The sequence below is a fragment of the Protopterus annectens genome, chromosome 2.part0 (assembly GCF_019279795.1).
Source record: "Protopterus annectens isolate FY-2018-M chromosome 2.part0, PAN1.0, whole genome shotgun sequence".
NCBI classification, from domain to species: domain Eukaryota; kingdom Metazoa; phylum Chordata; order Ceratodontiformes; family Protopteridae; genus Protopterus; species Protopterus annectens.
In genome coordinates, this window is record NC_056728.1 from 1,948,687,157 (window position 1) to 1,948,700,829 (window position 13,673).

The following is a 13,673-nucleotide window of genomic DNA, read 5'->3' on the forward strand; positions in this document are numbered from 1 at the left end:
TTACAAGGTTGGGCTGTGTGAAGGTAGCTGTAGGAGTTGTTGTGAGCTTAGAATGAAGCTATAGAAATTGTTGAGAGCTTAAACAGACTCATAGGAAGATAACTATGAGAGTTGTAGAGCTCAGGAACCAAAGAGAGAGAACCCCCTTGGATTAGGTTGGGTGAAGGCAGGTACATTAGTCAAGTAATCACTCCAGTAATTGCTCAGTGCAGTATTACAAATATATTATGACCATCTGTTTAACCTTTAACGATTTTAATATTACCTTTAGTTCTATTTTACTAAGGCATGTGAACATATGTTTATTTCCTTCAAACTTTGCTACACATATAGAAATTTAGATGTCAGTTGCTAATACATAACAGACAGCTTTACTTGCTAATTCTGCTAAAACTCAGCTTGCTTCCTAACAGAGAAATCCTGCAAATCCTGTCAGTGTTTGCACCTACAGGAGGAGATAGGGAAGTCTCGATAGGAAGGAAAAGCAAACTGTAAACCACAGAAAGGGAACATACTGAAATAACTAATAAGATCAAAGAAGTAATCAGGAAATAACCACTATGCAAAAATTAAAAGTATGTATAATGAACACTCAGCATATTCTCCTTGCGTGGAAATCACACAAAGAATACCAAATAACAAGATTCACTTTTGTATAATTTATAGTTCACTTTCATGCCCATCCCCTTACTCTGAAAAATAAAAGGCAGAATTAGCAATAGAGGATTAAGATAATTTATGGGAGAACATTTGTAAGCAAAGCAAATTGTGCTGAAATGCAGACACAAACCAAAAATACATGGGACATTGAAGTTGAATGTTGCAAAGAAACATTAGGTCTGTAAACTAACAAATCCTTTTATAGTTTCCTTAGGTCAGTGATGTTTTCACTGATTGGTAACGTTTCTTGCAACTTAAAGAAAATCTATTATGCTTTGCTTAGATTTTTATTAGACATTTTGCTTTTCAAAATGGCAATTAGGACAGCAGAAGCCTGCTCTTTTGTCATGAATTCACAAAGCATAAATCAGCAGAAAAAAAATTGCAAAAAACTGTAAGTCTATATCTTAGTTAACAGTTCACATAGATGTTTCTGAGATGTGTCTTTTGAGAGTAATAAAATTGACTTACGTCTTAGAGGTAGCAAAACTGAATGATATGGTTCTTCTTCCCCTCTGTACCCTACAAAAGAGAAATTCAAGTAGTATAATCACAAACAGGCATTTCATCTGTATTAACAGTGGCAAAAGCACAAAATCGTACTTACTCTTTACAATAAGGGCTGCATTGGTAGCTGCCTGTCCATGCACGTTTACTGCCACTGCTGTATAGGTTGCTGTGTCATGAATGTCACATCTGTATAATGAAAGAGACACAAACACTGAGATGAAGAAGAAAGGTCAAGAAGATGTTGATACACTGTTAATCAGTAACCACTCTACTGGTTAGCGGTTTGCTGGCTGAGCAAACTTTTGGCTAATACACTGCTGCCACAGACCATTCTCTTGGTTAACACATCGTTGTCACTGACTCCACTCCTTATTAACAAACTGCATCTGACCACTATCCTGGTTAACACAGCACTGCTATAGACCACTTTCCTGGTTAGCACATTGTTGTCGCTGACAACTCTCCTGGATAACACACTGCTGTCTGACTGCTCTACTAGTTAACACACTGCTGCCACAGACCACATTCATGACAGGATTAAGTTCAACAGGTTGTTTATCAGAGATCATAGCAGCTAACTTAATTGTGTAGTGAAAGCTTCACAGTTGTTACACTCTACACATCAGTCTGAATAGGGACACAGGTGCTGAAAATTCAGGCAGTGGAGAGAGATGTGAGTGCATGAAAAGTAGTTTTTCTCTTTACAAGAATAAAAAGGTATGTGTTCTCCCTAAAATCCATTATAGACTGCACAGGTGTCTCCATCAAGCAATCAGTGGAGGGAAGGGACACACACATATGTAGATGTACATGCACAAGGGAACATATACTTCTGCAAGTCACATATAGTTTAAAACTGTAAATAGTGTATAGCATATAACAAAACAATGACTATGTGGCTTTCACCCCTGATGGATATGGCAGAAGTTTGACATTGTAGTCTTCAGCATTTTGGTTTTCTATACTGTGGTAGCACTATTATGCACTTCAGGATTGTGGGGTTCAATCTTGTGATAATAAACCAGATATGTACATGTGTGTCTATATATACATCTATATCTATATAAATATATAGGTACAGATATAGATATAGATATAGATATATGTGGGGGGTTCACCTATCCTAATTGACTTATTCTGTCAACAGCTTTCTCGGGTTCTACTTTTTGTCAACAGAAAAGATGATTGACAGTAATACCATGGTTGGGAAATATGCCCTTTCCTCAGTATAGTGTGATCTTGCAGTTGGTATATGTAAATAGCAGGGCTTGTGAAGAGTAGATTGGGACTTGCTCTCTTGTAAGAATGATTTCTTTTTTGTTTTCAAATTCCGGGGTTATGTCTCAAAGCATTTGCACTTGCTTGTCAATATTCTGAGTTTGATCAATTAATATCAGTTATGTGTTAGTCGATCCAGTGTGAGTTAAATCAGTTCACATGTAATCATATATATGTATGTATGTATATACATATATACATGTACACACATATATGTGTGTGTGTGTGTGTGTGTGTGTGTGTGTGTGTGTGTGTGTGTGTGTGTGTGTGTGTGTGTGTGTGTGTGTGTGTTTATGTATATATGACTGATTTACCATTTGTAAAAATGATAAGTATCACAAGCCCCAAAATGAACAGACCCCCAGTTGTTTTAACAGTTGTAGGGTATGCAACAATCTGGAGTTGCAGAGACTTCAAAACATCGTCCATATGAAGTGCTTAAATAGATATTCCTCACCTGAGACAAAAAGAGGGAGCGTTGTAAACAAGCTGTCTGGCGTGTTATAAGTCATACTACTGTCCATCAGCATAGGTTGCACAGACTACGAATAATATCAGCAAACCTTGGTTTGCCGGAATCCATTCAGCTACAGAATACTGTGCCAGCTAAAAGTAGGGAACACATCTACTAAAAACCCTACTTAAAGAGCAATAAACAATGGCCTTAACAGCTACTTGCAGATCATTGCTTCAGGACACGTACTAAAGTTAAACTCTAGACAGAACTTCTATGTACAAGATCTGTTTTGAAAAAAAATCTTGACATTTTGCTCACTGAACAACTGGCAAACTTTCTCCTGAATGTGTAAAGTTACAGAAGGGTAAGGTGTTAAATTGCCTGGTTCTGAGAATAGATAAAATATTCATACTTTGCCCTTATCTGGATGCAACATTAAGAGTCTGCCAATCACTAAGTCTGCAAATGTAGAAATGCAGCTGTGCCACCCCACAGCACATCTGTTTCTGACAGGGAAAAGAAAAAGAAAAAATGCTAACGATTGTCTCTATAGCTTACAAAGAATATGTATACCAAGGCAGAGCCGTAATGAGTACAACTTCTCATAAAAATTGCAGTAAAGTAATCCGTCTCAGAGATATTCTTCTTGACTGCATTATCTAAATAACTGGTAATCAAGTTTAGGCCACCTTGCCCTAAAATAGTAAGAATGTTCTAGTATAATACTGCTGAGCATAGAAGAAAATGTCATCAATCTGAAATAGTCGGTACAAAGCTCAAAAGTGGCCTTCCCCAGTAACAAAGCAGTGTTTCGGCTATCACAAAGTCATTCAAGTGTTTACTTTTGTCATAAAACTACACAAGAATGTATCATACAGAGCGAACTCCTTTTCAATCACATTTACTAAAAAGGATATTTTGAGACTCTTCAATAATCTGCATGTACTTCATGGGCTTAAATGGGCTTCTTCCAAAGAATCACCTCTTTTAGGAAGCTACAGAAAAGGAAGCTGCATAAAAAGTTTTCACAGACATTATACAATGGAAACAGAAGTGTTTCATTCACAAGTACTCTTGTAAACCTAGTATTATATCTGTTCTATCTCTCTTCATCTTCATATGTTATTTTATACTTTTGGTGTGTCACCATTTTACATGTTTTGTCAAAAGTAACATTACTACTTAGAAACTACTAGTTTTGATTAAGTAAGATAATGTACTGAGGCTTTTCTGCCAGGCCTCTACTGAAAAGTGGCAGTTCACATGAAAAGTCATATAATCCCAGTAAAAAAATTCTAATAAATACATACATACATACATACATATAGCAATAAATACATAAATAAGCATGACTTGCAGACTGACCCCAAACACCCAACACTCCCCCTCTCCAAGGAGATGAATGGGATTAGTAGGTGTACATTCCCATACATTGAATGACTGGGTCATAACTGTCTCACTATGGCTGAGGAACAACGGGCACAAGGTCCTGGCTTTCAACCTACAAGAGCAGTGAATGGGTTTATATGGTACAGGAAGGGAAGTCATTGAATACAACATGCAATTGCACACAAGGTAATGCGTTGTCTCATTTCAGATCATTCATCAGGCACTTAACTAAAACTTATAAATCAATTGCTGTTATATCTATGGCTATTATTGTTGTTATACAGACAGATTTTGCATTTCTGTACTGTCTCTGGAGCTTTTCTCCCCAGGCCTCTGTTGAAAGGTTGGGTATTAACTCCAGAAAAAGAAGTGAATTCCACTAAAGAATGCTCAGCAGAACAAAAAACAATGTAAATATTGAAAGTGTTGCACAAGTATTAGTATTTCATCTGAGTATTCAAAACTTGCTAAACAACCAAAATGGTGAAAAGAAAGCTTCAAAACAACAGCTTCAATAACAGGCTTTTACCATGTTGAATCCACAATATATGAAATATAGAGCTTTGCTGTTGTAAAAGTCAAGTGGCATTGTAATTCCACAGCTTTAAAACATGTGGATGTCATAAAAACAGAAAAAAACGAACATAAAAGTGAAGATCCCTTCTGATGTAAACAATGGACAAGCGCTTTCAGCTTTTTCAAGCCTTCTTCAGATCCAAGTAGGTAAGCTGGGTTCAGTGTTTAAAAGTTGGTATCATCCAATGAAACACCTCAGTGAATGATGAATGTTAACCAATCAAGTTAGTCCATTGGTACACACCTCCATAGCTTGAAGTTAAAACTCTTTATTTAAAACTCTTTGTTTAAAACAACATGACAGTTTGACGTTTCTAAGACAGACATATTTTCAGAAGGAATATTAGTAAAATCTTTTCAGTAGGTTCTAGTTAAAAGAACAAGCTCTGCTTAAAAGCCAAGATTTGAGAGAAAAAGGTGAAAAATAAAAATAAAGATGGTCATTTAGGGTGCTTCTTTTTATTTCATTTCAACAGTTTCTTTGGGACATCAGAGCCTAAGTCAGTATACCTAAGGTTTCTGGCAATGAAAACAGGTCACAAGTGAGCATAGCTCATTGCTTGTCTATTTTTAAGAAAAGGTTTTAAGGGAACACAGCCATTAAGGCCAGGGGGGGTTATCTGCCCTCAGCCGCATTATCCATTTGGCTTCCTCTTTCTCAGTCAGATTGGTCAGGTCTCCTTCTCTGGAAGTAAAATGTATCTTTGAAATGACCCTGAAAACAAAGCTATGTCCCTCATGCTCACGTAAATGAAGGAAAAGAGAATTTGTTTCCTTTCTGTTACGTATATCAGATTGTTTGATAATTCTTTCCTTTAGCTTCATATTAGTTTTTCCAACATAAAATGCTGTGCAGGAAGTGCAGGTAGCTATGTAAACAATATTGCTGGTTAGGCAATTAGCTAATCCATGAAAAACAAATGTCTGTTTAGTAACCAGATGCTTAAATGTGTTGCTACAATTGATTACATTGCAGACCTTGCAGAAGCCACATTTCTTTGTTCCTGATGAATTATTATGTACGTAGTTGTTACATATCCCATCATTTGAGCATAAAATCCTTTTGAGATTCTTTTTATTTTTGAAAAGGAAACTTGGGTTATCTCCAACAATCTCTTTTAACTTTTTGTCCAAAGTTAGAATCGGCCAGAACTTTTTGATCACCTGGCATATGTTATCATGGTCCATAGTGCAAGTCAAATTGACCCTTAAGTTAGATGTTCTTTTAGGTATAGCTAGGGATGGTGTACTTTTGCCTTCTCTGACCTTAGAGGAATAAAAAGGTTTGCCTTTTCCTTTATGTATATCATTACGTCTGGTCTTGTTTAGTTCTAAACTTCTCTTTCTATAGCCTCGTTGGCTGAAATTATTAATAAGCCTCTTCTTCCTGGAGAAAGGTTGCCTCTTCTGTACATAGCTTTGAAATCATTGCAATTTGGTTTTCAACAATGTTAGAGAAAATATGCCTGGGATGCATACTGGAAAAGTGGAGCAAGTGGTTTCTCCACATATCTTTCCTATAGAGGCAAGTGTCTATTCCCTTCCCCGGATCAAGAGATAATCTTACATCCAGAAAGTCAATCATCTCTCTAGATGCTTTTACACCAAATTTCAGGAAAGTAGTGGTCTGTGACAGGAAGTTAACAAAGCTTCTTAAATCTTCTTCTTTGTCCTTCCATACAATGAAGGTGTCATCCACAAACCGATTGTACAGAATTATCTGGTCGTTCCAAATGTTATTAGCATTCTTGCACCAAGCTCTCTCCCAGTTGGCTAAAACCAAGTTTGCATAACTATTGGCACAGAGTGTGCCCATGTCTCATATGCCCATCTCTGCCAATAGTAGCTGTTGTCATAGGTAAACATATTGTACTCCAACATGATTTCCAAAAGATCACATATCAAATGTGATTCTACCTTCTCTTCTGTTAGAAATTCTCTTACTGCTTCAATGCCATAATTATTTGGTATGGAAGTGAATAAACTATTCATGTCTAGGGTTACCAATAGCAGACTCTCAAGATAATCACGATGTTCTAGAGCTATATACAGATGTTGTAGAAATTCAGCTGTATCTTTAATCACAGTGGAGGCCCTAGGTAGCATCGTTTTTAGTTCTTGTTCAATAAACATAGAAATAGATTCCATCAACCATCCTCTACCAGCCACAGTTGGTCTTAAAGGTGGGCATTTAAGATATTTATGAATTTTTGGTAATCCACTGATAGTTGGTACGGTGGGGTGCTCAGTGATGAAAAGATCGTGCAAATACTCATTAATCTCTCCTTGCAATAGCATGTCATAAAGAACCTGCTGGATCTTCCATTTCATAATATTTAGTTCATTCTTACTAATCAAGGAATAGGCCTTTCGATCACTTAATAATTCTTTCATCCATTGGACATACATCATTGCATCCATTACCACTATGGCTCCTCCTTTGTCAGCAGGTTTAACCACAATATCATTCCTCTCTTTAAGCTCTTTAAGTGCCTGGTTTTCTTCTTTGGTTAGATTGAAAAACTGTTTCCCTTTTTGAGACATTCTTGTTCTCATTAACCCCTCTTCACAGGCATGAATAAAAGAATCCATGGCTGGGTGGTTGAGGGGAACAAATGTGCTCGGTTTCTTGAGCATAATATTATTTTTAATGGGATATTTATCATTTCCATCCCCAAAAATATACTTCAAAGTAAGATTCCTTCCAAACATTCTAAGGTCCAGTGCAAGTTCATCATGTTCAGATTTGGTTGCAGGAATAAACCTGAGACCTTTCTCTAATAGATCTATCTGAGAGTGAGTGAGCTGAATGTTCGAAATATTAACCACTAAAGAGATTATTGTGTTACTTTCCTTTTCTTTCTCTCTCTGCTTACAGATCTCCCTGTTCGAGAGACTTTGTTCATCATTAAAAAAGGTAGCTGCTCTGTGATGGTAACATGTTGTGCTCCTCTCTTAGGTATTGTTCCTAGTGGATGACCATTGATGCCAGTGCATTTAAAAGGACTGGTATTATTGACATTAATAATTGCATCTGAGTCATGTTCTTGTTCGATAACACAAGCATTTTCATTGGTGACAATACTCCCATTCGGGACTGTTCTAACTATAGGCTCTTGTTTGTCCATGTGATGGCCAATAGTTATGCAAACTTGGTTTTAGCCAACTGGGAGAGAGCTTGGTCCAAGGATGCTAATAACATTTGGAATGACCAGATAATTCTGTGCAATCGGTTTGTGGATAACACCTTCACTGTATGGAAGGGCAAAGAAGAAGATTAAAGAAGCTTTGTTAACTTCCTGTCACAGACCACTACTTTCCTGAAATTTGGTGTAAAAACATCTAGAGAGATGATTGACTTTCTGGATGTGAGATTATCTCTTGATCCGGGGAAGGGAATAGACACTTGCCTCTATAGGAAAGATATGTGGCGAAACCACATGCTCCATTTTTCCAGTATGCATCCCAGGCATATTTTCTCTAACATTGTTGAAAATCAAATTGCAAGGATTTCAAAGCTATGTACAGAAGAGGCAACCTTTCTCCAGGAAGAAGAGAGGCTTATTAATAATTTCAGCCAACGAGGCTATAGAAAGAGAAGTTTAGAACTAAACAAGACCAGAATTAATGACATACATAAAGGAAAAGGCAAACCTTTTATTCCTCTAAGGTCAGAGAAGGAGAAAGTACACCATCCCTAGCTATACCTAAAAGAACATCTAACTTAAGGGTCAATTTGACTTGCACTATGAACCATGATAACGTATGCCAGGTGATCAGAAAGTTCTGGCCGATTCTAACTTCGGATAAAAAGTTAAACAAGATTGTTGGAGATAACCCAAGTTTCCGTTTCAAACCCAAGTTTCCTTTTCAAAAATAAAAAGAATCTCAAAAAGATTTTATGATCAAATGATGGGATATGTAACAACTACGTACATAATAATTCATCAGGAACAAAGAAATGTGGCTTCTGCAAGGTCTGCAACATAATCAATTGTAGCAACACATTTAAGCATCCGGTTACTAAACAGGCATTTGTTTTTCATGGATTAGCTAATTGCCTAACCAGCAATATTGTTTACATAGCTACCTGCACTTCCTGCACAGCATTTTATGTTGGAAAAACTAATATGAAGCTAAAGGAAAGAATTATCAAACATCAATCTGATATACAGAACAAAAAGGAAACAAATTCTCTTTTCCTTCATTTACGTGAGCATGAGGGACATAGCTTTGTTTTCAGGGTCATTTCAAAGATACATTTTACTTCCAGAGAAGGAGACCTGACCAATCTGACTGAGAGAGAGGAAGCCAAATGGATAATGCGGCTGAGGGCAGATAACCCCCCTGGCCTTAATGACTGTGTTCCCTTAAAACCTTTTCTTAAAAATAGACTAGCAATGAGCTATGCTCACTTATGACCTGTTTTCATTGCCAGAAACCTTAGGTATACTGACTTAGGCTCTGATATCCCAAAGAAACTGTTGAAATGAAATGAAAAGAAGCACCCTAAATGACCATCTTTATTTTTATTTTTATTTTTCACATTTTTCTCTCAAATCCTGGCTTTTATGCAGAGCTTGTTCTTTTAACTAGAACCTACTGAAAAGATTTTACTAATATTCCGTCTGAAAATATGTCTGAGTCTGTCTTAGAAACGTCAAACTGTCATGTTGTTTTAAACAAAGAGTTTTAAATAAAGAGTTTTAACTTCAAGCTATGGAGGTGTGTACCAATGGACTAACTTGATTGGTTAACATTCATCATTCACTGTAGGTTGTTTCATTGGATGATAACAACTTTTAAACACTGAGCCCAGCTTTCCTACTTGGATCTGAAGAAGGCTTGAAAAAGCTGAAAGCGCTTGTCCAGTGTTTACATCAGAAGGATTCTTCACTTTTATGTTTGTTTTTTCTGTTTTTATGACATCCACATGTTTTAAAGCTGTGGAATTACAATGCCACTTGACTTTTACAACAGCAAAGCTCTATATTTCATATATTGCGGATTCAACATGGTAAAAGCCTGTTATTGAAGCTGTTGTTTTGAAGCTGTCTTTTTTGCCATTTTGGTTGTTTAGCAAGTTTTGAATACTCAGATGCAATACTGGGTTGGTATTAACTGTCAGATTTTACTGTAAATAAAAGCTAAATAAATAAATAAAATAAGTTATTTACTAGATGCTGGATATCTCTGCCTGCTTTTGCAGCATGCAAAGCGCTCATATGAAACTGTATCTTCTTGTTTACAAAGTGTATTTTTTTAACTTTTGAACATTTTGCTATCAGAAACTAATTAAACATAACTATTTACTGTATCCTTTTTTTTGCTTTGATACTAATTCTTGTTTGCTACTATGTTCACTATCAATTGCCTACGTTTTTGCTTTTTGGCAAAGTTTGTGACAAAATGGGCTCTTTTGACTAACTTTCCTACAAAGTTAATAAATGTAAACAAATAAACAAGCAAATAAATGAATAAATAAAAAACTGGGAAGAGCCATGACAATCTTCCGTACATACTTCAGCAAAAAGCCTCAACAATAAAGCATTACAAGTATCAGTATCTGCAGAGAGAGTGAATGTAGGGAGAATCCATTTGTCAGGATTATTTTCTTTGTCATTTTTAAGCTAATATGTCAAGATTTCATATGTAGAGCACCTTGTCTTATGTTCCTGCTTTGTTTACAGTTACTCTTCCAGGGCTGTTTGCAGAAGCCTTAGATGTTTTATGAGATATAGCCATTCTTCTTAGATTAGTGCCCTATGTGTGCCTGGAATGCAGCTTCAAACTAATCTATCTACAAGTTTCATTTGCTAAATTCGTACTGATTTATATTAATCACTGTATTGGTGGGTTTTTGGCTGTTCATTCTGGACTGGTTTTGCTGTTACATCAGTCTGACAGCAGTTGTATGGTGTTTTTCCATCTGACTATTCTTATTTTTTCAGGTGTGACTACCGTCTTTATACATTTTTGCAGAGTATTTGATCCCCAACTTACTTCATGGGTAGCTACTCAGTAAACTTCTGCATTCTTTATTGAGGAACTTTGGCCTTGAATCATTTACTGTTGCAAAGACTTTATTATAACCCAACCAATACTGGCCTGTTTTGGTGCATATTACATCTCATTTTGCTTCTGTGTGACCATAGCTCATATGGCTGCAGATGATAGTCATTCTTTAATTTTCCTCGCCGTATTTGGCTACCATCATGGTCTCTTTGTTCTGGCCCTCATTGTACTAGGCTCTGATCTACTTCTCTTCTTGACATACTCATTGCTTTTGTTGGAGTGCACCTTATCACTAAAGCTGTGGGTAGTAAATATACTTCAATCCATAGTATAGATAATATTAAGGGTCAGAGAATGATGGGTTATTTGACAGATTTGATTTTTGGTGATCCGTCTGTTTTTGCCCACTCATACTTTCCACTGATGGCTTACCCTCTTGCCTCACACATTTGGGTTGAAGCACTAGATGTTATTTGGCATAACCGACCAGGTCTTGGAGGTTTCTTACCACCAATCTGATCAACAGGCATCCATGCTGAGTGAAAAAAATCACAGTCTAATCTATCTCCATCTTGTGTGATATGCACAGGGTTTTGACAGATTATCTCAGACAAATGTTGTAGACCTGGATATCACATGTCATAGGTACATAGGTTGGTACTAGGCTATTGGCCCTAGGGCCTATACAAGCCTAGCCATAAAAATTCCCTGGATATTTCTTCACACAGTATTTACTTCTCTGGACCCCTGTCTAGCAGGGCAACTGGCATGATCCCTGGGGTGAATTTCCTATCTCCCATCCAATCATCAAGGTTCCTTTTGAAGAAGTCAAAGGAGGCGCACTGCTTGACATGTATGGCCAGTCTATTCCAGAGTATGGGGAGTCTCTGGGTCAGGAACCTATCCCTCGAGCATGTTTTGTTCCTTGTGATGACAAGGTTTAGATCCCTGGGGCATGTGGCTCTGATGGATTGGGATTTCTTTAAGTGGAGCATGTCCAACAGCTCAGGGTTTGACATGGCCTTGTATGTTAAGCAGAGATCACCTCTGAGTGGATGATATGCCACAGAGTATAGCTAGAGTTTTTTTAGATGGTCAGCATATGGCATCTGCTTTAGGCCTGTGATTCTTTTAGTGAGGTATTTCTGTGGCCTTTCCAGCTGTTGGAGATGTCTTGTGAGGTACATACCAAATGGGGCATTATACTCTATAATGGGTCTAATGAGGGATGAGTACAGTGGGGCAATGACCTCCTTTTTTCTGGATGAAAAGCCCTTAGTGATGAGGTGTGCCACATAGAAGGATTTCCTGACTGTTTTGGCGATGTGGTTATCGAAAGTGAGACCACTGTCCACCTGTGTCTGTAAGTCTCTCATCACACTTTCAATGTTTAGTGTACTGCCACCTATGTGGAAATTCATGGGCACATGTTTTTTTCCAAAGGGGATAACTATACATTTTTTGGCATTAAGCTTGAGCCCACGACTCTGGCACCAGGCATCTGTTTCTGTAAGGCCTTTTTGTAGAATATTTACATCATTTGGGGATTCAATAATGGCTCACAGTTTGCAGTCATCTGCAAACTTTGTTAGCCAGAGTCCCTTAGTGTTGGCCTGTACTTTAGAGAAGTAGATGCCAAACAAGAGAGGTCCCAGGACTGAACCTTGAGGTACTCCACTTGTCACTTGTCTGGAGCTGGATTTGGAGTTGGCTACTTTTACAGTCTGGGTTCTGTCAGTAAGCCAGTTGGCAACCCATTGAGTGATGTAGGGATTTATGCCCAGCTTAGTAAGTTTATCTATGATTCTAGAGTGGGGGATGGTGTTGAAGGCCTTGACGAGGTCCAGAAAGACTTTGTGGACCACCTTACCCTCATCCACAGCTCTGGAGACTGAGTCAAAGAAGACAATCAGGTTCAGAAGACAAGATTGCCCCTTCACAAACCCAAAATGGGTGGGGTCCAGTGTTTGAAGGTTGCCATGCCCTTACAGATCAGGCTTGTTAGACTGATGGGACGGTAGTTCCCGGGATCCAAGGTGGATCCCTCCTTGTGGAGTGGGATAACTGTAGCTGTGCGCCACTCAGTGGGCATGAAGCCTGAGGTGAGGCTATGATTAAACATGACACTTAGGTGAGGTGCCAGTTCATTTTGTAGTTCATGTAGATCACAGCCCGGGATGTCGTCTGGTCCCATGGATGCTGTATTCTTAGCATTGGAGAGTGCAGTTTTTACCTGTGTGGCCATTATTACCAGCAATTGGCAATCGTTTGGTACTAAAATGGCCCCTTTAGGGAGTGAGGGGGGTGAAGTTGGCACTGAATCGATCTGCCAGGATATTGGCAATATCCTTGTAGTTCATGTAGTACACAGCCTGGGATGTCATCTGGTCTGACTGATGCTGTATTCTTATAGGTTCATAGGTTCATAGGTTCATACTAGGCTATCTGCCCGAGGGCATTTACAAGCCTAGCCCATAGTTTTGTGGCTTACGCCACCCCTTTAGTATGGGGAACTATACCCATTATTTTGCTGTGCCTCTGTCGAGCAGTGACACTGAGGTAATCCCTGGGGTATATCTGCGATCTCCCATCCATTGGTCAAGATTTCTCTTGAACAAGGCCAGCGAGGTGCTCTGCCTCACATATACCGGGATTTTATTCCACAGCATAGGGAGTCTTTGGGTGATGAATCTATCCCTCCAGCACGTCCTATTAATAGCCGTGTCGAGGTTTAAGTCTCCGCCCTTGTGGCTCTGACGGATCTAGATTTTTGAGGTGCAGCATATTC

General features: G+C 38.1%; 1 protein-coding gene across 1 annotated transcript in view; it reads right to left on the reverse strand.

Moving 5' to 3' along the window:
* MYOM2 (myomesin 2) overlaps positions 1-13,673 on the reverse strand; it is a 688,720-nt gene that overhangs the window by 482,742 nt on the left and 192,305 nt on the right. The window contains exons 7-8 of the mRNA XM_044061901.1: positions 1,268-1,356; positions 1,132-1,182 (exon numbers count right to left, since the gene is read on the reverse strand). Of these exons, the coding sequence (XP_043917836.1) occupies positions 1,132-1,182; positions 1,268-1,356 (140 nt within the window). The remainder of the gene's footprint in view (positions 1-1,131; positions 1,183-1,267; positions 1,357-13,673) is intronic.